This window comes from Lepisosteus oculatus, chromosome 2 (assembly GCF_040954835.1).
Source record: "Lepisosteus oculatus isolate fLepOcu1 chromosome 2, fLepOcu1.hap2, whole genome shotgun sequence".
In the NCBI taxonomy this organism is placed as follows: Eukaryota; Metazoa; Chordata; class Actinopteri; order Semionotiformes; family Lepisosteidae; genus Lepisosteus; species Lepisosteus oculatus.
This window is the reverse complement of record NC_090697.1, coordinates 40,590,883-40,617,730: the sequence shown is the minus strand read 5'-3', so window position 1 is coordinate 40,617,730 and position 26,848 is coordinate 40,590,883. Positions and strand designations below refer to the sequence as shown.

The 26,848-nt window shown below is 35.0% G+C and overlaps 2 protein-coding genes across 2 annotated transcripts; one reads left to right on the top strand and one right to left on the bottom strand.

Annotated features, from left to right (window-relative positions):
• Nucleotides 1–87: 87 nt before the first annotated feature.
• mcm8 (minichromosome maintenance 8 homologous recombination repair factor) lies at nucleotides 88–16,937 on the bottom strand. The gene is made up of 19 exons (XM_006626000.3): nucleotides 16,824–16,937; nucleotides 15,226–15,441; nucleotides 14,915–15,010; nucleotides 14,547–14,629; nucleotides 12,708–12,857; nucleotides 12,059–12,162; nucleotides 11,296–11,494; nucleotides 10,385–10,470; nucleotides 8,783–8,931; nucleotides 7,407–7,605; nucleotides 7,086–7,116; nucleotides 6,540–6,680; nucleotides 5,703–5,844; nucleotides 4,576–4,771; nucleotides 3,232–3,451; nucleotides 2,814–3,023; nucleotides 2,360–2,436; nucleotides 1,917–2,106; nucleotides 88–755 (listed from the first exon to the last, which is right to left on the bottom strand). Exons 2-19 carry the CDS (start codon nucleotides 15,416–15,418, stop codon nucleotides 663–665), a joined length of 2,559 nt encoding a protein of 852 aa, XP_006626063.1. The 5' UTR covers nucleotides 15,419–15,441; nucleotides 16,824–16,937; the 3' UTR covers nucleotides 88–662.
• Nucleotides 16,938–17,164: 227 nt separating this feature from the next.
• Nucleotides 17,165–26,275, top strand: trmt6 (tRNA methyltransferase 6 non-catalytic subunit). Its single transcript, XM_006626001.3, has 11 exons — nucleotides 17,165–17,404; nucleotides 17,927–18,057; nucleotides 18,735–18,844; nucleotides 19,201–19,292; nucleotides 19,834–19,917; nucleotides 20,563–20,687; nucleotides 21,042–21,379; nucleotides 21,768–21,853; nucleotides 23,485–23,587; nucleotides 23,674–23,760; nucleotides 25,168–26,275. Exons 1-11 carry the CDS (start codon nucleotides 17,295–17,297, stop codon nucleotides 25,327–25,329), a joined length of 1,428 nt encoding a protein of 475 aa, XP_006626064.2. The 5' UTR covers nucleotides 17,165–17,294; the 3' UTR covers nucleotides 25,330–26,275.
• Nucleotides 26,276–26,848: the final 573 nt, after the last annotated feature.

Sequence of the window (26,848 nt, the reverse complement as noted above, 5' to 3'; positions counted from 1 at the left end):
GATCAGACCGTACAGTATGTATCCACATATTGTATATTACACTTAAGGGGTTTGAGAGTAGCGAAGCGATGTACATTTTAGGAGCAAGAACTCGTATTTATACTACACATGGTTCAATAAATGCTTAACTTTTAGATACATTATTTAAATCACACGTTTAATATTAAATATGCACTTCAACGCTTTAAGAATGTTATGTTGTATTATAAAGCACTCCAATAAATTGCTCCATTACTGTGCAGCATATAATGTTCACATATTTAAAGATAATCCACACTGCTATGAATACTGAAGATAAATATACAAAACAGAAGCATTAAAACAGTGTTAGCTCTTTAAGAACTGTATTTGTAAACACCACAATCAACAAATATAACACTTCGAAAAGAAATAAATACACACAATTTAAAACATAACATAATCCAGAAAATAGTGTGACACTTAAAGGATTACGTAAACCAAGTTTTGATGGAAAGAAAATCAGATATCATACAGCTTCATCTAAATGAATGCATTAGAAAGGACAAACTTTAGAAGCACTAGAGTAACTTTATTTTAAAACTATTTTGAGAGTTTAATTATGAAAACATTAATTACAAGTCCTGTCTGAGGCGTTCTACATCTGCGATGTAATATGTTGCATTTTAGACATGAAACTCCATTTAAATTGTTTGAAGTTCATACATTTTTGGTCCTTTTTTCAGCAAGTATCCTTGTTCATTCAAGGAACTGATAAACCCTTCAAAATCTGCCACCTATGGAACAAAAAATGGGAACTGCATTAAAGGTGCTGCTGTGCAATTCTTCAGAAAATACAAAAATACATATTGCACAAATTGGACTATAAGAGAAATCTATTGCTGCTAGAAACATACACAAAGCAGGTACTTTGATTTTTAGCACATGTATTTCTAAACAAATTTTAGTCTGGATTTGCCTATAGAATAAAACAAATTAAAGCTTTGTTACAGAACAAAGTATAAAATGAATGCTGTGAAAATGTTTTTTGTAAATCAATATTTTCATATAAATGTCCTTTTCTTTTTAATCTTTAATTTTTACACACCCATAAACTAATTTAAAAGACAGACAACAGTAACACATTGGCTATGCATTTTTACATGACTTTTTTTTTTTTAATAAGGGAAAGTGGTGGCATGATGGTGCATTAGTTAGTATTGCTGCTTTGCACTGCTGGGGCCTTGGGTTCAATTCTGGACCTGGACCTGAAATTGCATGTTCTCTCCATGTTCATGTGGGTTTCTAAGCAACACAGACCACTATGGACACTTGTGGGTATGTGGGTGCTGTTGGTGAGGGACATGCCTTTTTTCCAATTGGCATTGAACCTCTGGTACAGGGTAATGTTATGGTGCCTATAATGTGTTAAAAGATTAAAAAGGCTTGGAAGTGGGTGGGTAGGAGGATCTGTCTACCCCTACTCAACTGTGTGAATTTGTGGTGTTTGTAGCTGCAAGTTGTGTGAAAAACTGAAAAGATTGTGTCCATTCTATGGCCAAATCAGGGGGTGTGTAAGGAAAAATAAAATAAAAGTTTTCTTTTTAAACTTTCAGCAGTGAGTCAGTTTAACAATATATCTTCGTATCAGAGGGTGTTTTCATTTTTATGGCCACTAAATCTTTCCTGTGTGATACTTGCACTTGTTAATGCTGCCACATCGTGTACTTTTCTTTTACTACTTTGTCTTCTGTGTAACAAGGGTATTAGACTCTTTGCCAGGTCATCATTGTATGTAAAAATGTGTTCTTGACTGATGCATCCTATAATAATAAAAATTATGTTGTGTAACAATCCTACATTGTTAAGGATCAGACATCTTAACAAATACTCCTTGTTTTGCAGGATAAATGTGTAAAAAACACATTTCAAATGGATGTCCGCGTACAGTATCTTACCTGTATATGCAGCTCCTTAGCAATTTGGCGCAGCTGCTGGACATCAAACATGGTCTTGTAGGTCCGTTCTGCTATCTGGTTAAGCCCGGTCACAAATTTCTTTGCTTGTGATCTATTGCTCATTCCAGAGCCAAGCTGCGAGCGATCAAAATCCAAGCGACCAAATTCATCTGAATAGGTGTCCAGTAAGCTGTAGAATTCACCATTTAAATATGTATAAATAATCATTTTAGAGATAAAGGGAATACAAATTGTATGATTTGACTTTTAAAAAAAGGCTTTATAAATCAAAACCAGAAATTAAAACTGGGACACAGAGCCAATTGGCCCTTGAAATTTTTTTTACCAGAAGGCTATTTATTATTTGTTTGAAATGACAAAAGTCTGGTCCGTGGCTTCCAAAAAACAGTTAGGCTAAAAAAATGCAGACCATAAAAACCCACCTGTGTTTCATTATCTCAACAACATCTTCTGCATCTGTTTTTGTAGCCTTCTCTCGAAGTTCCAGTCTCGCTCTTGCCTTAAAATAATTCAATGTTATACAGTATGTCAAGGTGTGCAGTAAGTACCTCACACAGTACATATTTTTTTAAGTCTAAATGTTTAAAAGATAATAATACCTTGTTTATTGTTTACACACACTACTACCAGATACACAATAAAAAGGTTAAACTCTACTTCCAAGTAACCTGCAAATAGTTAAAAAAGATAAAACTGCTCAGGAAAATATAGCAAAGATGAAAATGACTCCAAAAGATAAGTCACATCATAAAACCATTACATATGTTTTCCATCATCAAGTATAAGCTGTAAACACTGAATAATTGTGACAACAAAGTTTCAACATCTTTAAAAAACACCATTTCAACCAGTGGCTTTATGTCATATGCCTTTTACCTCAGTCAGCCGTATAAGCGACTCCAGCTGCCTAGTGGTGATGGGAATGCTATCTGTTCCATATTTCTGCTTTCGCAGCTCCAGGTAAAACTCCTGCAGTACCTGAGCTGCTTCTCCAGTCAAAGTGGGGTGGACATAGTGTCGAGCATAACCCACATATTTTCTCAACATCTGGTGAGGGATGGGTTTAAAGCTTTCTCCAGGTTGGACCTGCAAGTCATTCAGGAGTAAATATCTTAACACAAACATATGGTTGTTTTTTTTGTTATAAACTCTCATGTAGAGTCCAACATTTTTGAAACAAAATGTATCAAAGAGACGAAGCAAAATAAAGTAAGTGATATTAAAGGCGCCCTAAAATGTTTAACTCTTATGCTGTTGTACAATGCTTTCATATACATTATATAAACAAAGTCACCTTTAACTTCTCTGATAAAGGTTTATCAGGGAACAAATCCAAAGCAGAAGTGTTTACATCCTGCGATCTGTTCCTTGTGACAGTGGCACTGCTAAGAACCTCTTTCTTCCCTGACCGCATAGCCATGACATGTTCAGACAGCATGTGGTCATGATCTTCATTTGGGGTGTCCAACAGAATGAATACCAAGTCAAACCTGGACAGCAGCGCACTCCCCATTCTGCAAAACATTCAAAATGTAATTGAATGCAAACACAGAAAGCATCACACAATCATAATGTTACAGTTGAAAGGTCATAAAATTTCAAGACAAGAGTTTCAGTTTGCATATTGCAGCTGAGCTTACAGACGGGTAAACAGTGGATCAAAGGGAATGTTCTGGTGAATTACCCTGCTTAGTCATGATAAAGAATAAACATTAAACACACAGAAAGACATCAAAAGAAGGCAAAGGAGAGGTACTGTAGGAAGAACAGAGACAGAGACAAGAAAGGAAGTAAGTTTATGTCAGGTGAGAGAACCTTGTTCTAATCAGTCTTGGTTACTGTCTAAGTAATTCTAACCTTGTTTAAGAGAGCTTTATTATGGGAATTTCTGATTTCCTTTCTTGTGGACTCCTTTTGCTTAAACATTCTTTTCTAGTAGGTGATGCCTTTTGAAATAGGGAGATAAGATTCCCATTCACTTTTGGGCATCCAGGTTATAGGAAGGGAGTTTTATATTGGATTGCAGGTTACAGCATTAGCATTCTGGGTTTTCTGGGTCTGAAATACATAGTCCTCTGAGATGCCTTTGTTTGTAAATAGTGTAGCTATTTTTGCTTTATTGCTTATTGTTATTTTTTAAGGTTGTGTTATTATGTTGTTACTAAATATCTGTTTGTCATAATTTGCCTCTGAATTATTACTTTTTTTACCAGAGCTGTCATTGTTGACATTGGGGTTAATTGTATTTATTTTATTTTCAGCTCTCGATTCTGTATATTTTCTTATTCCCAACAACAACAAAAATTTTGTAACAAATATATGATACTGTGCTTATGTAAGTTTAAGGTCACTGTCATTTATTGCAAGATGTTTTTAGTGCTGCTCCTCCCGAAGTGTAAGGAAAAGATAAGATGTTGATATTGGAAACATCAAGACACAACTTAAATCCAAGTGATAGTGCTTGTTTATTACATGTCCCTGAAATAAGGTACGTTAATCAAAACAGAAGATGCAAAACTATAAAAGTTCAGTTTTAACTGAATTTATAATAACCTTGCTGTTCTTTTTTAATGGTGGATGTTTAAAAATGGTGGATATCTAAACAAAACCTTTCTTAAATGGATTGTTATGTGCATACTTCAGATTCTCGGAGACAGTTTTGGCTCTGTTGTAGTGTCCTCCAACAGGGTTTGCAGCTGCAATAATTGAGGTTCGTGCTGGTAAACTGCAAACAATCCCCGCCTTAGCCAGGCTGATGCTCTGCTGTTCCATGGCTTCAAGCAGGGCTTGGTGCTGGTTCCCCATCTTATCAAATTCATCAATACAACAAAGACCTAAATAAAGCAGAAATACAATGTAGAAATGAGTATGCTGATACATAAAATATTTTTTTTCTACATTTGTCTAAGGAAATTAAAAAAAATAAATGCAAAAAAACTTTCCGTATTACAAAAGGATAATTGTAAGCATTAATCTTGTTTAATAGCTATATTATGGCTTAAAACTGTCATCTGCCTTGTCTTGAATTCTAAATCTTGAATTCCCTTTGCAGGTTCTACAGTGTTTTCTAACTGGTCTATTTTAGTACCATCTGACAACTCCATAAGTGTTTAATTATACCTGAATCTGAATCTTAAAACATTCACATAAATTAAGTTACATTACATTGAAGGCTTTCGAGCTGCAATTTAAGAATTAACTTTTTATTAGGAAATGTATTAAAAGCCTTCAGAGATTATAAATGTACTGTTTGTTGTATGTTGTGTCCACTATTATCATTTATTGTTCGGAGAACACTGACAAGTTAGTGGAGCTTTTTCTAAATCATGCTGATTCTATCCTAGAGTTTTATTTTCATATACATGATCTATTAAGTCCTAATTGTTTCAATAACCTTGGAAGTAATAGACAATGTAGTCTATAATTGATTATTTTTTTATATTTTATTATGGAGAGGCACTGTCAGAAAGTTTTCAGTCAATGGGTATTACTCCTGCTTTTACCAACTGTTGCAAGAGTTCTGTTAACAGTTAACAGTTCTGTCTATGAACATCTTGATCCATCGAGTAGAAATTTAACCAAAGACTAATTCAGTGAGAACTCAGAGCAGCACTTGCTGTATGTATTAATTACACCCATCCCTACATCTCTCAAATTTATTTTCAATATTTTTTTAAACGGAGGAGTAACCTACCACACAAACTCTTACTATTAAGAAATCATAACAAAGATTAAAGATAATTAAGTCTAATTAAATTTACACACCTTGATCTCCAAGTACCAGTGCTCCAGCTTCTAGAGCATAATCCCCAGATCCGCTGTCTCGGGATAAAGTCACTGTGAGGCCTGAGGTAGTTGTAGTATTACCACACACATAAACACCACGTGGTGCAACGTTGCAAACAGCCTGAAGCAAATTAGTGAGAATGCATGGTTAAACTAGCAATCACCATTTAATCTATCATCTCTGAATATTTATCATGTACAGAAAAAACTGATTTTGATCTAGCCTGAGAGATCAGGGTGAGTAAGCTAATTATACCCAAAGATGTGTGATACATATTTTTACTTTCATTCAAAAGGCTTTTTTAGACAGGTGCATTAAACAGCAAATACACAATGATAATAAGCAATCAGTGTTAAATCAGAACTGTTTTTATCCCAAAAAATACAGTGTTATTTTGACATCTGGCCCAACAATGTTATTGAAGCAGATATCCTGGGGGAACCTTCAAGAATTGGCTGGATGAGATTCTCAGTTTAATTACTGTAGGTACAAGCAACCCATCCACCCATTTTCTTACCACTTCATCTAATGTAGGGTTGCAAGGGGGCCCTAGCCAGTCTTGCCAAGCAAAAGGTGCAGGGTGGGGACACAGACACAAATATGCACATACTCAGAGGGTCAATTTTCTTAGAAGCCAATTAACCCACTAGTTATAAGTAACACTCCACTATAATATTACAGTTGCAGAGCATACATTACAATTTAGACATTTATAAAACAGATTAGATTAAGCATTTATTCTGCACTGGAAATCTAAACAAGACTGGAATAAATGCATTGTTCTTTTAGGTAAAATTTCCGAGCTTTTTGCGTACCTGTAACATTTGACTTTTACCCAGACCAGGGTCTCCTACAACAAGAACATGAGGGTTTCCTCTTATTGATATCCGATTCTTATCATCCACATACTTTTGACAGCCCCCAAATAAGGCCAATATCAACCCTGCTTTCACCAGCTGAAAACAAACAAAAACAATATATGTGGGTTATCTGAAGTACTCAAAATAATTTATAAAGTTATTCAAAATAATATTTTATTCCACAGATAATGCATTTAATATTTTTTGCAGAAAACCATAAGGAGTTAACCAGGTAATTACAGTAATACATCTAGCATTTCTGTATCATGTATTTGCATAATGTACTGTACTATTTCATTCTCAGTCGATATGTAATAAATGTGACAAATACATATTGTTTGTTTCTTCAATTAAATTAAAATTAAAAAAAGATACAAAATAATGTATCTATGGGCAATATTATATACTCAATGATATTCAATGATATTATATACATGTAATATTATAAATAATACTGGATTCTTAAAAATATTTTTGAACATATTTACAAAATCAACTCACCACATGGCCGTAAATGGCTGGACACAATGAGCTAAAAAAGAAAATAGCATCATCAGGGAATTATTCTTGATTATGATTATTCTTATATAAGGAAAACTCTTGGGTTATTAAGTTTAACACAGTAATTCACAATGTACTTCTTTCTTACTGTGGGTGTTAGGACAGTGTTTACCATAAAAAACTGAAATAACCAATTTAAAGGTTAAAGTCTCTTTCTAACTTTTCAGAACATTACTACTGTATTATTATAAAGTATTGTAATTATGCTGAATCACTTGTTAGTAAACAAATAAGTACATATTAGAAAAAAAATATCCTTACTTGACCATGACTTTTAAAAGCTTTTCTTCAGCTTGAATCTTCTGAATGGTCTGAAGGTCATTGAAAGAGAATTCTATTAATGCTCCCTGGCTCTCAGACTCCATCATATCTTTTTCTTTCTGCCCTTTGGAGTTGCTGATGGAGTTAGCATCAATGTACAACAGAAACATGCATTTATCTTTTTTATGCTTTGCAACTCCTGTGGGCATAGAAAGAACACAACAAATGATACATACTGATTAGTAGTCAAATCAACTCAAGATGGTAAATGTTTACATTGTGAAGAGCCAAAGTAAATTGTCCACATCTAAACAGCATTATTAGCAAGCTTTAATAACATTTCTCATGCGCTGAACCTACTCTGATGATAGATTGCCCATGACCAATTACTAGTAATACATTCATGCTCATTTGAAAACAACAAATGCATATCAGCTAAGGCAGATTTTCCCATGGTATCATTACAACAAGTCTGTTTTGAAAAATTAGCACTATCCCTATACATGCGTTATGCTTGAAAACCATCATGTAATATAATTACTGAATTGATTGCATTGCTTTTACTGTTTCCTTCTTAATGTCTTCTATGATATCATTTTACCCATCGGGAAGCAGATTCATCTTGCATGGAGACGAAAGAAATGTATGGAAAAAAAACATGAGTAGCTTGAGTAATAAAACAAGAACTAGATTTAAATATATATTTTCATTTATAAATTGCATACAATGACAGTATGCACACAGATGGGATCTGAGATCTTCTGAGGCTTGGAATCCTTTTAGAATTGTGTTTTTTATTTATCTGTTTTATACGAGATGAAAATTACTTATCAGTTTGGCCATGTTATGGGACTCTCGACATACGAGATGAGCAAACATCCATAAATATGGCTTTCATATAAACCATTATATACAGTTTATTATATTCTACACATATATATGAGAATACAAGAATTCTAAATAATATTTTAGCAGTTTTAAATTTAATATCTAGGGAACTCCAGGATATTAAAGAAGGTCTCTGAATCCTTCCCAGATGTCCCCTAGGGAAATATTTTTGCCCTAAATGATACAGTCAGGTTTCTGCTGCTTCTTCCCGATTATTTCAATGATGACAATATCAGTGTTCTCAAAAGAAAAATCCCTTGATGACTTTGTAAAAGATTCAATGTCTGTGCCTTTTTTAAAGCCTTTCAAATATTGCAATGGAATGTATATCAGCCATTCCACATTGAGGAAGAATGATTGGCACCTCATCTTTGACACAAACGTCAAGCAAATTATGCTGAACAAACCCTGAACTCTTACAGTGAAATACCAATTAGAAATGTGTAGTAGCAGTTAATGAAAAACAGCCACCTGAAACTAGAACTAACCTTCCTCGCTAGACACCTTGACAATCCCTGTGATGGTCACGGTGTCCCCTGGGACACAGCTGTCCACAAGGCCCTGAGAAAGTTCGCATTCAATGGTCCGAGGTATTCGTCCAGCTTCTCTCTGGTCATCTGACATTAACTCTTGAACCCTGAAGAGAACATGGATGTTTCAGAATCACTTAGGCAATACATAAAAAACGAAACCTCTTTTTCAGGGGATCTTGTCAAAGCTGAGAGAAAAACAAAATTTTGTTATTGTTATTTTTGAAAAATATTGTTAGTTTATTGTTGACATGAACAAGCCTTTTACTGACTATATTTTTAATTTGTAGTATAGCTGGGTTAATCGGAAATTACACATTTCATTTATCAGAATAGGTAAAATTTTTGGTACATTTTGTTCCATAATGCAGTGTTTCCTAGGAACATAACTATCTCGTTATAGCAGAAATGGCTATATAGTCTAAGTGATGCACTGTGTTGACTGTGATGCACCAGATGTAACGTTTTGCATTTAGACAAAAAACCCTCATAAAATGTGATACTTGTTACTATCCATCCATTTTCTAACCATTTCATGCAACTCAGGTTCAAAGGATAGCCAGATAGCCGGATAGCCTATCCTGTCAAGCAATGCACAAAAAGGCAGCATACAACCTGGATGGGACACCGATCCATAATAGGGCACACACAGACACAGACACACGTACACTCATACCTGGGCCAATTTTCCGAAAAGCCAGTTAGCCTACCAGTATGTCTTAGAAATGTGGTAGAACATCAGAGCCACATGTGGGTGCAGACCCACATGAACACAGAGAGAACATACAAACTCAGATAGTGCCTCAGGTCTAGAATTGAACCTTGGGCCCCAGACCTGTGAGGCAGCAATGTTAACCACTGTGTTGTAAATGTTTAATACTTGTAGATGTATTTTGTTTCAATAAACTAAAATTTTAATTTCAACAAAGCACAACTAAAGTATTTTAAGAAAGTAAAGCAAAACCTGCATTGAACTTAATATAATTTCCAGGTTCTTTTACAAATGTTGAAGTTGTATTGTTTGAAAACACCTTTCGTGTTCTGAAAGCCACTGAGTTTCTAAGAAAAGAATGTGGCACAAATATACTGATTTCTCTGCAATTTATAAGGATATGCACAGTTACAATCAATTAATCAATGCCCAACCAATTACTGTAGCTACTAACTACCAAATGGGCCAAATGTAAACTTTCTAAGTTCTTTAAATGAATGTTGTCTGCCATCCTGCACCTATTGAGTTTTAATTTAAATTAGCACAGTAATTATAGTACAAATTTCCCTATAAGTTACAAAAATAACTAACTGCCATTTATTTAATGGCACTTCCTATCTCTTAACCTCTGAAGCCCTATATTGCCATTTGCAGTATCATTTAAACAATGATTTCCATAATACTGTGATTAATGGAAGAGGTTTCCTTGAAAGATTTTTAATACATTTACATTATCAAATTTGCTAATTCAAAGCACGACAGCAAACAAAGCATTTGTGCTTCACACTTTGATGTTTACTTCTATTTACATTTTCTTTGTGCCAAACCACAAAAAATAATAGGCTTACTTAATAGTCTGCCAGTCCACTGTTAGTGTTAAAGGTGAACTTCTGTTTGGCGTGAATGATCGACTGCGACAATCTGGCCCCGGACACTGAGTATAAAAGAACAGACATTTTAAAACAAAGCTGAAAGAACAAGACCAAAATAAAAAGATTTGTGGGCTTATCATTCTTGGAGCCTCAAGAGAAAATTAGAATAAATTTTCTAAAAATAATTAAATGATAAAATCACATAATTTCCCCCCACCTTGCATCTTATTTTGAACTTCACATTACTTTGAAGTACAAGAGCAGTTTATGATATTGTCGGAAACCAAACTTCCTTTTTTTACATGTGTCATTTTTAGATGACATTAACTGTAAATATTTTGATAGCATATAATTGTATATGAAAATAAAAATACTCAATGTCCAGTAATTCATGTATTTGCACAGCATGAATGCTTTAGTAATATTTTGTATTACTAATATTACCATTACTATTAATATTACAATTGTAACTTTTTCTACAATATATGGCAAATATTGCTGTCAGTGGAGGCCTAGCACTACTAGGTTTGTTGAGCAATATACATTATTCTTTAGAGGACCAAGAGATGGTGACAGATAACTTCAGAAGAAAGCTTGCCCACTACCTCTCAAACATGGTTTTCGGTAAATAAAATAATTTATTACACCATATAGGTCATCACACCCTGTTTTTAGTTCTCCTGGGCCTTGCTACAGCAATATGTTCAATTGTCTTTCATACAGCCGAACAATTCCTGAAGAAGTATTCTCACAAACCATTTCAATGAAATGATGTCTGAAGGAACGTGAAGAAAGAGAAGATTAAATTATAAATTATAAGCCATTTCATGGAGAAATAAGACTTTGATAGAAAACCTAAACCATTTTAGTTTTGATGAAACCACTACCTTGGTAGGTACAGTGAACTTGCCATCAGGGAGTTCAAGGCTCTGGATGTATCCACATGTGTTGCAGGTGAAAGCCATCTTTGTGCAGAGTGGCTTGATATTACTGACTCTCACTACAGTTCCCCGAAGAGCTACATATTTGCCATACAGGTTAGCGCGGAGGTTCTTCAGAGGTGTTAGTGGCTCGTAGTTGTAAATCCTAAAACAATAAGCACATTAATGCACAAAGGGAGGTTGTTTTTTCCTCCTTATCCTAGTATCCGTTTTAATGGATATTTATATGTATACAATAAATAAAATATAAAAGTAAAAATTTCAGGTTTAAACGATTTCAGCTTGTACATGTTAAAAAAAAAGATTTCATTTCTAAAAATAAGAATGGATGACAGAATTTTTAAAAGTCCCTTTTGACAGGGCCAATTTCATCCTTTCACTGAAGAAAGAAGGAAAACAAATGAGTTGTTTCTAAGACTTTAGTACTTCTGTTTATTATAGTCCTTATTGTAATATCCATGTTCAATATCACCAAGGAACAGTTCTTAAAAGCACATAAAATGTGTACTGAAGAAATACCTGTTACATATTGCATACGTATTTAGCACTTGGAATAAGAAAATCAGTGGTAAACTCAAGAGTGCTACATTGAAGGAACCTTATACCAAAGAACATTCAAAAGCAACACACAATTAATATTATAGCATATTATAATGACTACAGCTGCCAAATACTAAAAACAGAAAACTTGTACAGTATTTTTTATTACCTGGCATGGATATATGGCATATTGACAATAGGTGGTACACCACTGGGAAGCCCTTCTTGTTCCTGCAATTCTGTGGCATGTCGCTCCAGATCCTTTGTTAACACCTGGAAAATAGTGAGAAAACATTAAGTCAATCTGAGAAAATATGTCAATATATCCAGATGAATGACCCTTAGTAATTCCTATTTAGCTGCTTATATTAAAGCATTTCATTGCACATTTCATTGACAAATAACTGAACTGAACTACATTTTTATTTAATATTGCAGGACAGTTTCATTTAGATACTATATACAGATGAATACCACTTTTAAAATCAATCTCCATAGTTTCCAGAAGCTGTTAAACAAATCTGCCATTAATTATCAGATTTATAATCTAAGTTTATGTGGTAGCTGGATGTTTTCATTTAATGCAGACCTTGGTCTTTTACAATTACCACTTAAAAAACACAATTAGATATTACATTTTAAGTTTGAAGTAACAAGTTTAGAAATAACCTTTCATGTTTCACAGACAGATCCTTTGTTAACATGACCCATCGTATTTTAATATGTCACATTTCATAAATGTTAAGACTAAAACACAGATAAGATTAGTATTTTAACAGTGAGTGGGGCATCTCCTTGAAATGTGTAGGAATGCATACCTGATGCACTGCCAAACCCAGGCAGTCCAATGTTTTCTCTGGCATATCTCTGAGCTCTGCTGCTAAATTGGGGATTGCTTCTGTGATATTTTTGTCCTGCACAAGATCTTTGAAATCCACCAGAATGCTGCCTTTCCTTTCAATTTCATCCTGTTAATAAACAAAAGGAAAAAAAAAAGTTTTCCTACAAAAAGTGAGACATTCCATAATCCCGAATCAAGACACATAACAAAGTGATTCATTAAATTGGTCTAGCAAAGGATGTTGAAAAGATTCTATATTTGATAACCACAGTATATTTATAAGCCAGTGAGGATTCAATTTAATCACTACAAATATTTCCCCCTTTTGGGGGTCTCCTTAATGGCTCAATCAGTAGTAGCATATACTTAAACAAGAGCAGGCAGAGCTCATCAATTATGGGTTAGAGACCCATGTCTTGTCAATAGTTAACTGCGAGTGGGATTTCCTAAGCAGCTGAGACTAGGGCAGGATTAGCTGGCCAGGGTTCTCTTGGCTTTTTGCAAGACAGATGCTTGCAAGCATGTGGTGCTATCAGTGAGAGTGACACTGTGATATTGCCTGTCCTTCCTCCTCCGCATTCCCCATCTGTACTACACACTGCCAGAATCTCACTTTATCTTTTAGCATTTTAAGCGGCCGGTCTCCCACCACCATACTATTGTGCCCCCTCCAGGATCCAGCTCTCTCGCACCGCATAGCTTTTGGGGAAAGTGCAGGTCTTCCTATAATCTCTTCTCTCCCACACAGTTCTCTTCATACTTGTCACACTTGGCACTGAAGCACTCTTACCTCTCAAGAGCAAGCACTTGCAAAAACAAAACCTGCGATAACAACACAACAGCAGCCAGTTTGCTATTTCCTTTCTATCTTAGAGACTCCACGATTGTTCTTAAGGCACAAGCAGTAGCCGAGATTCAATCTGTGAGATCTAGGCCACTCTCTCTTTTCCGCGTACAAAAGATATGCTATTACCTTGCCAGGAGATGCCCCACTCCTCCAAGTGCAAACGATTCCAGTTGGCTCAGGCCCAGCAGGCTAACCCTGCTCTTCAATAATGTACTTCATTCCAACTGGGCCATGTGAATGAGCTATCACACAGAAGTCTGTTCCAAATGTTTGATGGCCCTCAGTATAAACTAATTTATGCATTCCTCAAGCTACCTTGTAGCCCACTGATGTTCCACAGTCCTGTAACCCAGTCACACCCATCATTAGCAAAAACTCCCCACTGAAGCTATCACTCTCTCTCCAACTTTGCTGAAGCCTAGACAGAGACCGAATCCCTTTCCTCCCATCCCACCTTATAAACCAGAAGAGTGGCTAATTTCATACGAAGCCTATCCGATAGTTCCTTTCCCTCGTGTGAAATCCCAGCCATATATAATTCTGCAGTTTTTCTCATTAACGGACGGCTCAAGGACACAACTTTGGTCCTGGGTTTTAAGCCAAAATGGTGGCTTTCTCAAGGAGCTACTTCTCACTACATCACAGAGAGATCTCCGATCGGCACTGCACCTCTAGTAAGGGGCTTCATAGCCATTGAGATGTTAAAAGGCAATTGGTTTGAAGATATGTATAGGAGGGATCTGCTTATGGTTCCTCATTCCTTCCTACCATTCATAGTTACAAGCAGATGTGTGGAAAATACTCTGTTCCAATCTTGGGATTTCAAAAATAAATTGTGATTTTAATTTTAAAAAAAAAACATTGTTTTGTTATATATATATTTTTTTTCAGTGTTTGCCTACTTGAAAGCCAATATCTGTTGCACAAAGATCTAGAAAACAGTCACAACCAAAAAAGAAAACTCTTCACCTTGTCATAAAGTTCAATTCTGGCAATGCAATACCGTTCAAAGGCCTGAATCTTCTGTACGTATGGTGAGCTCTCACTGTAACCTAAAAAACATTCAAAAATCATGCAAAGTTTATATAAAATTACAACATTTAAAACTGTGTAAAGAATTTAAACCCCCGATAATAACTATATTGTTGTACAATATTTTGAGGATGCTTATTTAATTATAACTTCTTCCAGTGACAAATTGGTTGATTTTTCTTCTGAAACCACTTTAAAACTCTTGTAGACTCTGTATACAAAAGGCCACCCAAAATTGACTTCTCAGTTCAATGGCCATTGGTTTTATGACACCAAGAATATTAAACCACTCTGTTACTTTTTACCTTCGGAAAAATAAAGTTTCCATCCTTTATAGCGGCAAGCCGGGTCCAGTGTGCTCTGTGTCATTCGAGACTGTGTATTCTGTACACCACCTGGCTCTAAAACAAAGAGAGAACAGTCCCACTAAAAGCTCCTTTCCAAAGCTGTACTTAAAGGCACTGAATAAATAATACTATAAATGTATAAACTAAGAATATAAAACACAATATTACAATGGAGATCAAGAAGGAAAAGTGGAGATTTTTCTGTTTCACACTTCTCTTTACGTCCCTTACCACCAGGTGAATATAGAACAACATGACAGCAAGAGTACCTGCGTCTCTGTTGGCTCTCGGACCGATGCCACCTTCTCGCCAAGGCCTTCCCCTCCAGCTCCCACTTTGTCCTCCTCCTCCTCTCCCGTAACTCCAGGCTCCAGCACCCCGCCAACTGCTTCCTGCCCCTCCTCTGTAGCCTCTCTGCCCCCCTCCCCTCCAGGTTCCCCTGCCTCTCCAGTCTCCACTCATTCTAAAAACCTTGCATTCAGATTCTGAAAATGGAAGGACAGAAGAAAACAAGGCTTAGGAGAGAGAGGGGAGTGTTCACTAGGTACTGCTCATTTGATTGTTAGTCTAGTTGTCTCAAAATCCCATCCAGCCTTTTATTAAAAGATCTCAGAGTCTCAACTTGTGAGTTTATTCTAGATCATCGTTAATCTATTCTTATACAGAACAATTTACTAATTACTGTCCTAAATGCATCTCTTCTTATCTTCCTCATGTGGAACATTCTCTATTGTTAATTACATTTAAAGTAATTTTTTGGGACTATGGCATTTATGGATTTCAAACAACAAAACCTTTCAATGTCAATATTTCAAAGATTTCTAGATTGACTGTCAATATTTGTCAAAAATGTGGTCTTGGCATAAGTGGCATTAAAACCACTAATTCTAGGCATACAATTCAAAACCAGAGAATGGGCAAGGAATTAAAACAATTTTCAGAAAAACAGCCTCCTTTCTAAAATGAGGGATGTAATGATCCAAGGCTTTAAACCCATCAATAGACTTAATTGCTATTCAATTGCTCTGGCTTCACTGTTTAATACTTTTAACCAGACCTACTGAGGTAATTCATTGACACTTAGAAAGTAAAAGTACTTATTGCATCAGTAAATCATTTTGAATGTTTTGGAACTGTAAATCAGGTTACTATTGTTGTGTGGTAATAATTTGATGTATTATATTCAAAAAAGATTAATAAGCCTATCTCACTGTACTGCACAGCCTTTTCATTTGTTGTATTCATTAAAACAATATATGTTTGTATCCAGTTTGTGAATTTCTTATAACTTAAAAATTTCTTCAAATAATAAGAAGCCTATCACCTATCTTTAGGAATTAACAAAAACTTTAAAACCTCTTTGAAAACTTTAAAAATTCTCAAGTCAGCAACTTGAGTTAGGATCCAAGGGAACAGGGTCACTGTTACTTCGTATTCACTGGGATAAAAAAGACGGGAATGGATTATCATTATCATTGCCCCAAAACAGACGAATTATATTAACTTTTAAATTAACATTACGCCTTTGCTAAATTTAACAATTCTCAAATGTCACAGAGAAATAACCAAATGCCCCAGAAAAGCAGTGGGTCTACACGTAGCAAATATTAAAATATTTTGTTAACACCACAATAGGTATGACTTTGTGTACTAAAACTACTACTACTACTACTACTACTACTAATAATAATAATAATAATAATAATAATAATAATAATAATAATAATAATAATAATAATGCAGTTATTTAAGAATTCAAGGTGAAGCCAGTCATGCAAGAACAATTTCAAAACAAGAACAGTAAATAAAACATTACAAACAACAAACTGAGCAAGCGCGATTCATGATTTTGAAAAAGGGAACTTACACTTTACAAACTGTCAGCCGGCTGTTATAACTTTCAAAGCTTCTATGAAAATCAAATTTAGACATAAGTGAATAGTATTGATAAACTGATCAAACGTGCAGCTTCTGTTGACATTTTCAGGTTTGGCGCGGTAAATGCGTCACTACCGTTTCCTACTAATTTCAGAGCTCAATAATGAAAAAAAAAACAGTTTGCAGTAATTTTATAGGAAACATATCGGTCTTATCAGCAGCAATAATGAGTGATTATATAATAATAAGTAGGTATATTCTATTCGTTATATTTTGAGTCTGCGATCTGTTAATATGCCTGTATGTGTTGCTTATCTGTGGCTGTTTACTTTTCCTTAATTCGAGAGGAAGTACTCACACACGTGGGTAAGTGTCTTAGCAAGGCAAGCAAGAGGGAGTCCCAAGCTTCCAAAAAAATATCTAGCATCATTACATCGCTGAATTGTGGAGTTTCTTGGCGATGGAGGAAAATGGGGAAGCTGTTAATGCTCAGTGGACAATTAAAGAAGGCGATCACGTTGTGCTGAAACGAGAAGATGTTTTTAAAGCGGTACAAGTACAAAAAAAGAGGTAACAATCGTCTGTTTGATCCAATTCAAATACTTATCCCTTGTGTAACTCGTAATACAATGTGGTTTTATCTACATTCTTGCTTATTACCTTTCTATTTTACTATCATGCGAAGTTATAAATATGTTTTTCTATTACCGCAATTCATATTTGATATCCAGTATTTTAGAAACGGTTTCAAATATCAGAGCGTCCCTGTTTTAGGAATGTGTTACGCTCATACCTTATATAATGATTGAACTATTGTGTGTCGACGTCGATATTTAGGAAGCGTTGCCTTATTGCATCATTTCGCCTCCTAACCCTAATGTTAAAAATAAACGTTTTTATATTTTCCTCAGCATTATTTTGCTATGCTCGCCTTTTCTCAGTCTGGATTGCAAACAAAATTTAGAACACACGTAGAAATAAACCTTAGGTATGGTATTGAATCAATGCCTCATTTGATGTTTTGTCATAATATGTCTGTCTGTTGTTTATTTTATGCCTTTGCTTAACTTTATGTTGACTTTCTTGATATAGAAAAATAATTTTTGAAAAGCAGTGGTTCTTCCTTGATAACGCTATTGGTGAATTGTATGGAACTAATTTTGAAGTTGCTTCTGGTGGAACGCTTCAGCCAAGAAAAGTGAAACATGAAGAAAACCCTCAAGGTATTACAACATATGTTATGATATGTAGAAGCTTTGTATGTATGTGCCCCCAAACTTTTCTTTAATAGTGTGCATTGAGGGACTTTTGTTACCTCCCTTATGCTGAAACTCAGTTTCCCTTTGGGATCAATAGTCTTATCTGTCTAAACTAATGTTCCACATTGTATATAGTACAGTGGTATCATATATGGTATTGGTATTGTATATGATACAGACAGTTCTATCCAGTTTGCCAAGTAAAATAATGTTTAGAGCTCACTGGATGAGTCAAGATACCCATGTAATTTATGTTAGTTGGCATTAAGTATGTCATTTATGTATATTGGATATTCCAGTCATATAAGGAGATTGCTTCCATTCTTAGTCCTTGACAAATAAGTAACATGCTGTACTCGATATTTTTAAAATCCAGATTTTTATCAGTGTAATTTAAGGATCAAATAAATTCAGGTTATGACTCACCACTGACATAGATGCTAAACTCCTGCAGAATTATTTTGTTTAGGAACCTGGTGAACACAAAGGAATATGCATGCATGTGTAATAAGGAACACTTCAGTGATCAAAGCTTAGAATACAATCATACTTTGGAAAAGAAAAGGGTGAAATCCTAACCATATTGAACAGAGTTTTGATGTATCTTGTGATCCACCCTTAATTTGTGATTTTATTTACAGAGACCAAGGAAGCAGGGATGGACAACAGAAATATAGTGGATGATGGAAGATCCCAGAAACTTACCAGAGATGATATTGAAACTTTAAAAGAGCAAGGCTTAAAGGGAAAGGTACATCACTTAGTGTTGTCTATTGCGTGATTGAATCCTTAATTATGTTATGTTGTGTTTGATATTGAATTTTCTTTAGTGTGATGTAAAAGAGTATTATATTTTGTTAATCATGTGTAGTGAAGCCTTCTGTCCTGAAAAATATGTTGTGTTCATAAAAATGACAAACTAGGGATCCAGACTGTACATCTTCCAGGCTTGTGAAGGAGTATTTGCTTGTGTGATATTTGCCTATATCAGGATAGTGGGAGCAGGAACATTTGGAGCTTAAATTATCTGATTTTGTTTTTTCACATCTGACTGGCACATAAGCAACGTACATTGTATAATGTTGTTTGTTTTTGTTGAACCTTCAGGAGATTGTGCAGCAGCTTATAGAAAACAGCACAACTTTCAGAGATAAAACTGAATTTGCACAGGAGAAATACATCAAGAAAAAAAAGAAAAAGTAGGTTTTTTTAAAACACAAAGGTTATATATTATGAAGGTACAGTTTTAAGTGATTGTATAGAAATATTTTCTGTATGCTGGAAAATACTGTAATTATGTATTTTATCCATATGAGGAATGCAGAATTTTGCACACTATTTGCCCCTGAGTTTTACTATCTGATGTTATTTCAGCCTTAGTTATATAACGTAAGACTGAATAAGATTACCATTATGAATATTTTCATATCTTTCTCTAAATTTACTAGAAATGATGGAATAAATGTCTAATCCTAAAATATATTGGATTAAAAGTTAACAGCTTTTATTTCACTTGGATCATTGCTTGCCTAGAATTGTTTTTGTCAGTGAAGTTTAAAAATCAAATTGACATTGAGAAGTCAATAATAGCACATTTGTATATTTTGCTCCTTTATTATTTTTTACTTACTTAAATCTCGCCATCAGACGTACTCTTGACAAGTAACAGTATGCAGCCAGGTGAAGGCCTGTTTTGATTTGTTAAATGAAAATAGATGAAGGAGCATTGTTATTTTACAGGTATGAAAGTGATATAACTGTTCTGAAGCCTTCTACTCGTATTCTAGCATTGATGTATCATGGTAGAGAACCTGGAAAAATATGGTAAGTTGATGTCTACCAAAATAATAGTTAATAACGAAAGCAGTTTTTTAGGTGTTATACTTATGAACTTGTTCAAAGAAGAAAAACTGTAAAACTGTTATCCTTATTAATAAACCTGTGTATTCATTAATACTCAAATGTTCAGTTATTAATTCTAGTACACAGTACTAATATTCTTTGCAACAAAAATTAATGTTTTCAAACCAGTATGCTTAAAATTATCTACAGAATAGATAGTGAAAATCATGTTTTGAATGTGTGCATGTTCTGAAAAGGAAAATAGTTGTTTCACATTAGAATATCCAGTATATGATTATGAAAGGATAACAAACATTGGATAGTGAGGACAACTGCCATGTGTCACTCTAGTTTTCCCTTAATTTGATTTTTTTATAACTGTTCTCCTTAACAGTCTTTTTCTTGGTAAGAAAAATACTATTTTTAGAATTCTTTTTTTAAGAATAACAAGTCAGTTCTTTAAGACTTGCGAGAATTCAGTTTCTACATGATGTACGTTTTTTAGCTTATACATTACATAGTGGTATATTGTTTGTCATTTATTTTACCATTTGCCTCAGAATTATAATCGGGGTGACTTGGTTTTTTTAAGCTTAGTTTTTAATTTCTGCTTTTCTTTTCTTGTAGCCATTTACGTTATGACACTCTGGCACAGATGTTAACTCTAGGGAACATCCATGCAGGCAGCAAAGTGATAGTGTTTGATACTTGTGCTGGGCTAGTTCTGGGAGCAGTCATGGAAAGAATGGGAGGTATGATGTCCACATTGTCTGATCAGAAATGTGCATAAAATACAGATTGATATATTTTGTACAACTCCTTTTAGAGTTGTCTGTCAGTCTTATGAGAAACAAACACGTTATTAATAAAAATTATGTGTTCAATATTCAATGTCTTCCAGCTTTAAAGATGTCACCTGTCTTTAAAATACTGTATATTACTGACTCTTCCTAAGTGTATGTACTGAGATTTTGGATATTGAATTAGATACTAGGGTTTTTGCAAGAACGTTATGCTGGTGTTTTAAATGTTTTGTTTTTTTGTCATATATCATAGTTGACTAATAAATGTTATTCCTGTTTTGCCATAATCTTGTGTTTTTGCAGGCTATGGGTCAGTAATACAAATGTATCCTGGGGGAGGGCCAGTCAGAGCTGCTACAGATAGCTTTGGCTTTCCTGCGCACTTTTATCAAACACTTCATGAGTTTCCCCTCGCTAAAGTGAATGCCCTACTGGCTGGAGCTCTCTCCCTGGAATCTGAAGAGAAAAGTGGTTTGGAAGATAGCAGTACAGGGGCGAGAGAGTTGCCCCAAAAAACTGTATCCGAAGCAGTAGAGAGAGAGGCAGAGCACAGCAGCCCAGATGTAGAAGCTATTGTGGTTACCAGTGAGGGACCAGAAGACAAATCAAAAGCAGAAAGAGAAAACCAGAGAGAGCTCAGAGTAAGCTTTGTTCCTCAAATAACATTTGAAATTTAACACAGAGAAAAAGTCATAAAATACTAAAAGGATGAATCTTTTAAATGATGCTTGATGATAGCTACAGTGTAAAACCTCAAATAAAAACTGCAAAATACAAATTGAACCACTTGTGGACTTTTTGTTCGACAGATATTTCTTCTGCTCAGAAGCAACCTGCCAAGTGCTAGAAAATGGACTGTGATATAGTTTTTGACACGGTCCTCAAGTATTACCTCCTCTGTTTCAAGTCTTCTATTTGAAGATAATCTGCTAATCAGCCTTTTAAGGATGTTTTAAATATAGGTGTTAAATTGACATTGGTTTAAAAATGGTTGTTTGCTCTTGTTCCACAAACACTATTTTTTTTAAGGTTCAAGAAAAGAAAATTAAACTTGAAGAAAAAAGAAAGAGACTTTTGGCTGCTGCCTCTTTGTTAGAAGGAAGAAATGCAGATGGGTGAGTTACAGTTTTTTATTTCAGCTCTTTTGCATACAATTGATTCTGTACACCCTTATTGCTCATTTATTGGGCATACAAACAATATTTTTTCTTTTCAGCTATGCTGCACATGAAACAATTTCTAACATAGGAATAAATGTTTTTTTTTCATAAACCGAGTGAAATGGTTAATGTATATTTTACAACCTGTTCTTCGTTAAATATTGTGGTGGCCCACATAAGTAAATCATAAAGAGAATAATTATATCTATTTATTGGAACTGTAGAAACAAGTGAATAAGACTGTAATGGTACAATAAGGAGGCTGCTAGGATGTAATTACAACACGAAGGCAATTGGAGAAGCTCAGACTATTGGATTCTTAATTAAGGGAATTACGACTATTGTATTCTTAATTAATGGAATTACCCTGCTTTGATAGGAAATGTAAAATATAAAAAACGGGATTAAGATTTTGAATAACTAGAAAGTGGGTGGATAAACTGGCTCTGAAGGCAGTGAGAAAGGAATAAAAGATATAAACAGAATCCATTACAAGATAGCTGCTAGTTCTGGTGAGGATCATGACCGACCAGAGCCTATCCCAGAAGCCATTTTGAGCGAAGCAGGACTGAAAGCTCGTGTTTTTTGCCGTGCAATCAAAGGACAAGCAAGAAAGGAATAGCTTAGAATAGCCAGTCAGATTTGAGAGGTGTGAGAAAACCTCTACTAATGCAGGGAGAATATGCAAACTCTACACAGAAGGCACCCCATTTTGGAATCCAAGCCAGGATCCAAGAGCTTTGATGCAGGAGTCCATAGCATCACACCACTTCACCACCCCTATAGAATAACTAAAATAGTGTAAAGTGTTAATAAAGATATTCATAACAGAGTATATTGTGGTATGTTGTACAAACAGGCGATTCCTTCATATTTTAATAAGGAAAACTACTTTACAGCATGTCTTACTTGAGGAGTTACTTTTTTGATAAGCGCTCAGGAAGTGTTGAGCTGGTGCTACACTTGCTTGGGTGTCGCAGTAATAAATAATGCTTTTGATCCAAGTTGTGTGGTTTGAGCTAGAACAGCTGGCCCCAGGATACACATCTAATGTTTTCAAAGCAGAAGGAGGTATGAGTCTGTATGATAATTCTCTGAAGAGCCCTTTTGTACTTCAGCTACAATGTCTGTATGTTGGCTGTATAAGCTGGGGGAAAAAGTGTAAATCAATCTGATTTCTCCTAACCTGAACTAGCCTCCACTAATTTGCATTTGACATAATGATAGATTCTTGTTAAAAATTGTTACACTTTTCTGCTTGGACATCCCTTGAGTCAGTATTTGACACTTATGATGAAGTTGACAAAATGTACAGAAAAGAGTGCAATGAGCTTGTTTGAATGTGGTACCTTGGGAGTGGACACCACAGTTTTAACAATGGGTCCCTCCCTTAAAGAGTGGTTCCTTTCTGCTCTTTCCCTCAGTGCAAACCTTGGAGTCAGAAGTTCAAAGTTATCAAAGTCATGTTCTTGTCCTTAGGTTCTGAATTAGTTATACCATTTGCCTCCAGTTTGCCAACTGGCAAAGTCGCAATGCGTTGTTGTCAAATAGTTTATTTTTTCATTTCTTACCTTCTTTTCCTACAGGTTGATCATAGCCAGTAGGTTTCATCCGTGCCCTGTGGTCCTTTCTTTATTGAAATTTGTGGCTCCATCTCGACCTTTTGTAATATACTGCCAGTATAAAGAGGTATTTACTATTCTTCTTCTTCTTTTATTTTATCTTTGCTTCCTAAGCGCTTAAAACTAATCTCTCTTTTATAATTTTGGATTTAGCCTTTAATTGAATGCTACACAAAGCTCAGGGAGCAAGGTGGAGCGATCAGTCTCAGGTTGTCAGAAACCTGGCTCAGGCATTATCAGGTAAGCTTCCCAAATTTTGCTTTCGTCAAAAAGAGGAAAAAGGTGTATGTAGTATCCTCAATAATGTTGTGAGCTAGGCTTGATAGGCAATTGGTTGTTCAATTTCTTGTCTGTTTCAACACCTTTTGAAGCCATATGTTGAGCTGTTTGCAGTATTAATTTGTGCTAAATTAATTTGTATTTTCTTGGCTTTGTTATTTTATTTGCTAATAAACTCTCTAAAATATTCCCACCTTTTAGAATAATTTTTGGATTTCCACCGAATTGTCCAGGGCCTAGTACATAAGGCCCTTCTTGCTTTACCAGTCTTTTTCTAAGACAGAGACGCAATGCCCAAATCTTGCAACGCTACTCCTCAGTTGACCTCATAGCCAGCAACAAACACGATTCAAAGGGATTGTTGGCCTTAGTTCTTCTGGTTCATTATCTATTTCTGAGTTGGTGAGGAATAGTGTAAGTTAAGGGTGAGAAGAATTTATCCTGCAGGCCAGGTTTGGCCCACTTGACAGTTGCAGATGGAGCCATCGATAAGGATTCAATTCACGTCTTGTCTGAGCCTGCATGGCCTACACTGATGATGCAAGAGCACTTGGTGATGTTACTGTATTGGTCTTGCACACACAGTACTCTGAAGTTCTGTATCTCTGTCAATTTGCGGTCTTCCTGTTTGATATGTCACTTATCAGGTTAGACAGGGACATGTAGTTGCATGAAAACAATGTGGGGAAAAAAATTGATCCCACAAGGCCTATACACACTCTTCTTCAAGATTTGGAGGAAACCTCAGTGACTAAACTCCTGGTGGTTACACAGAAACTGTACTAAGTCTTTTTTTTTTATGATCTTGATAGGACATTTTGACATAGTAATAAGAGCCTTGTAATTATGTTATCAACAAAATAATAATAGTGTGGTTCGAGAGAAGGGAAATGTCAGATTTCTATTCATTTTTACAAAGAAATATACATCGGCATTTGTACAATAGAAAACTCTTGCCAAAGAGCGATAGTAATAATTGGAAGTTAATTTTTTGCCATTTTTGTCATTTATAATATTTAGTAAATCGAGTGTTTTGAATTTTCAGAGCACTGTCACACAATTTACCTTTAACCTTGCCCTATGCCTAAGGTTAATTAAAAAATAAACTAGTAGAGAGATGCTTTATTGTAGAAAAAGGCCAGCTCAAAACATCAATGAGTAGTACAATGTAATTGGTGTGTTTAGTATCATTTATGGTATGGATGATTTATCTAATCGAATCTGGCCAGCCATAGCAGGTGTGTTTATCATCTCTGTTGTAAATGAGTGCGTTTTTCTAACAAATGTGATTGGAGAACACTGCCACTTGCAGTAGCGTATGAGCATAGTTCCATTAATCTATTGACACTATTTTTCTTTATGTTAAAGATTTTGCCGAACAGAACTCACCCCAAGCTGTTGATGAGTGGAGGAGGTGGATATCTTTTGTCAGGAACCACAGTTGTCATGGATACTGCCAAATCTTTGGGACCTCAGAGAGTGGAAGAGCCGGCACCTAAGCGGCAGAAACTTGAAGAGGCCGATGTTTGACTGCAGAAGCATGATGTCCAGCTCTTTTCTTCAGACGTATAAAAAAAATATTTCGAGAGTGAGGCATGTATCATTTTGGTGCTTTTAAAATACTGTGTTGGAGTGCTGAAGGATGCAACAAAAATATTTTTAGAAATTTGCTTTGTTTTGTGTGGCTTCTCTCCGTCATGAGGCAGTGAAGCTATATTCAGCCTTTTGTATTCAAAAGTGGGCTTAGAATTATGATTACCTAAAAACCATTACTGAACTTTTTCTAAAAGTTTATTTCAAAGTAAGTGCCAAGCAAGAAATCAAAAACTCTACTAGAGCAAACATGAGCTGTTAGCCAAGAGACCTATCTGTATATATTTCAATAAAGTACTATAGAAAAATGTGTTTTTGTTTATATTTTCAAGAACAATGTATGTATAAAGGGAGTAATTTAAATGTACATGTATTGTTAGGAATACAGAGAGAAGTACAGCTTCTACATATTTTACTTTTAATAACATCTGTTCTACCCTCTAGGGTGAATTTAAATAAATTTCTAATGTTGAAACATTTATTTTGAATGAGAAAAAATATTGGGACAGAAGGTCAGGTTGAGTAATTGGGTAGTGAGAAAAGGGTTATGACCATCCTTTCAACTTGTCTCACCTTGACTTTGATGACTTTGAGGTACCATTTCTGAGCCAATTTAACTTGAAAGAAGCTACAAAATAGCCACATTTAACACTGCACTTGAGTGGAAAATGATTTCCTTCTGTGTTGTATAAAAAGGCAGAATACAGTACTTATGTGCTTCTGTCCCCTCATCCATGGAGCATTATTTTATTGTCAATAAGCAATACTTGCCTTGGCTATGAAAAGCTGTCATAAGTATAAGACTTGGATGTGGTGAAGGCTTGGTGTTTTAAATGTCATCCGATTTTTCAAAAGTAGTGCAAATAAAATGAATTGTGTGATATTTCTCAGCTCTTTTTCATTGTGCCTTGTAATAGAAAATGGGAACTGTAATGTAATTCAGAAATATAATTAAGGATCCCATTGCCTAGGGTTTTGATTAAATTTAGGTTTGATAAGCTGCAGGCTCTTACAGGTAGTGTACCCATAGAGGGCTTTTTTAAATAATAATGTAAAGCTGCAACTGTTTATGAGCATTAAATTTCAAATAAGTAAAAACATATGCCCAACTTTAATGCAAGATATGATATGCAAGGCTGTTAATCTGGAAATGTGTAATACAGTTTGTAAGCAACCAGACTTATTTCTCTTTCACTATATTTATATTTCTTATTTCTGTAATGAATCAATCCTGAATTGTTACATTTATGTGTTTCATTGTTCAGTATTGCAAGCACACCCTCCGTAAGCTTTTAACACATTACAATCGCATCAGTGAAAGAGCATATTTAGGACACCCATGTGTCAATTCATAAACACAGCACAGGACAAATGAATCAAAGATCACACCTCTGTGAGGCAAAGATGAATACTAAAGGTAGCTGTGTATGATACTGAATTTGTAATGTGTTTATAG

Coding starts and splice junctions, on each gene's coding strand:
- mcm8 (XM_006626000.3), bottom strand. CDS start 15,418: ATGAGTGGAGACTGGAGAGGCAGGGGAACCTGGAGGGGAGGGGGGCAG. Junction 15,011..15,225: donor GAGAGCCAACAGAGACGCAG/GTACTCTTGCTG, acceptor TCTTTGTTTTAG/AGCCAGGTGGTGTACAGAAT. Junction 756..1,916: donor CTAAGGAGCTGCATATACAG/GTAAGATACTGT, acceptor TTTGTTCCATAG/GTGGCAGATTTTGAAGGGTT.
- trmt6 (XM_006626001.3), top strand. CDS start 17,295: ATGGAGGAAAATGGGGAAGCTGTTAATGCTCAGTGGACAATTAAAGAA. Junction 19,293..19,833: donor ATCAAGAAAAAAAAGAAAAA/GTAGGTTTTTTT, acceptor GTTATTTTACAG/GTATGAAAGTGATATAACTG. Junction 19,918..20,562: donor AGAGAACCTGGAAAAATATG/GTAAGTTGATGT, acceptor CTTTTCTTGTAG/CCATTTACGTTATGACACTC.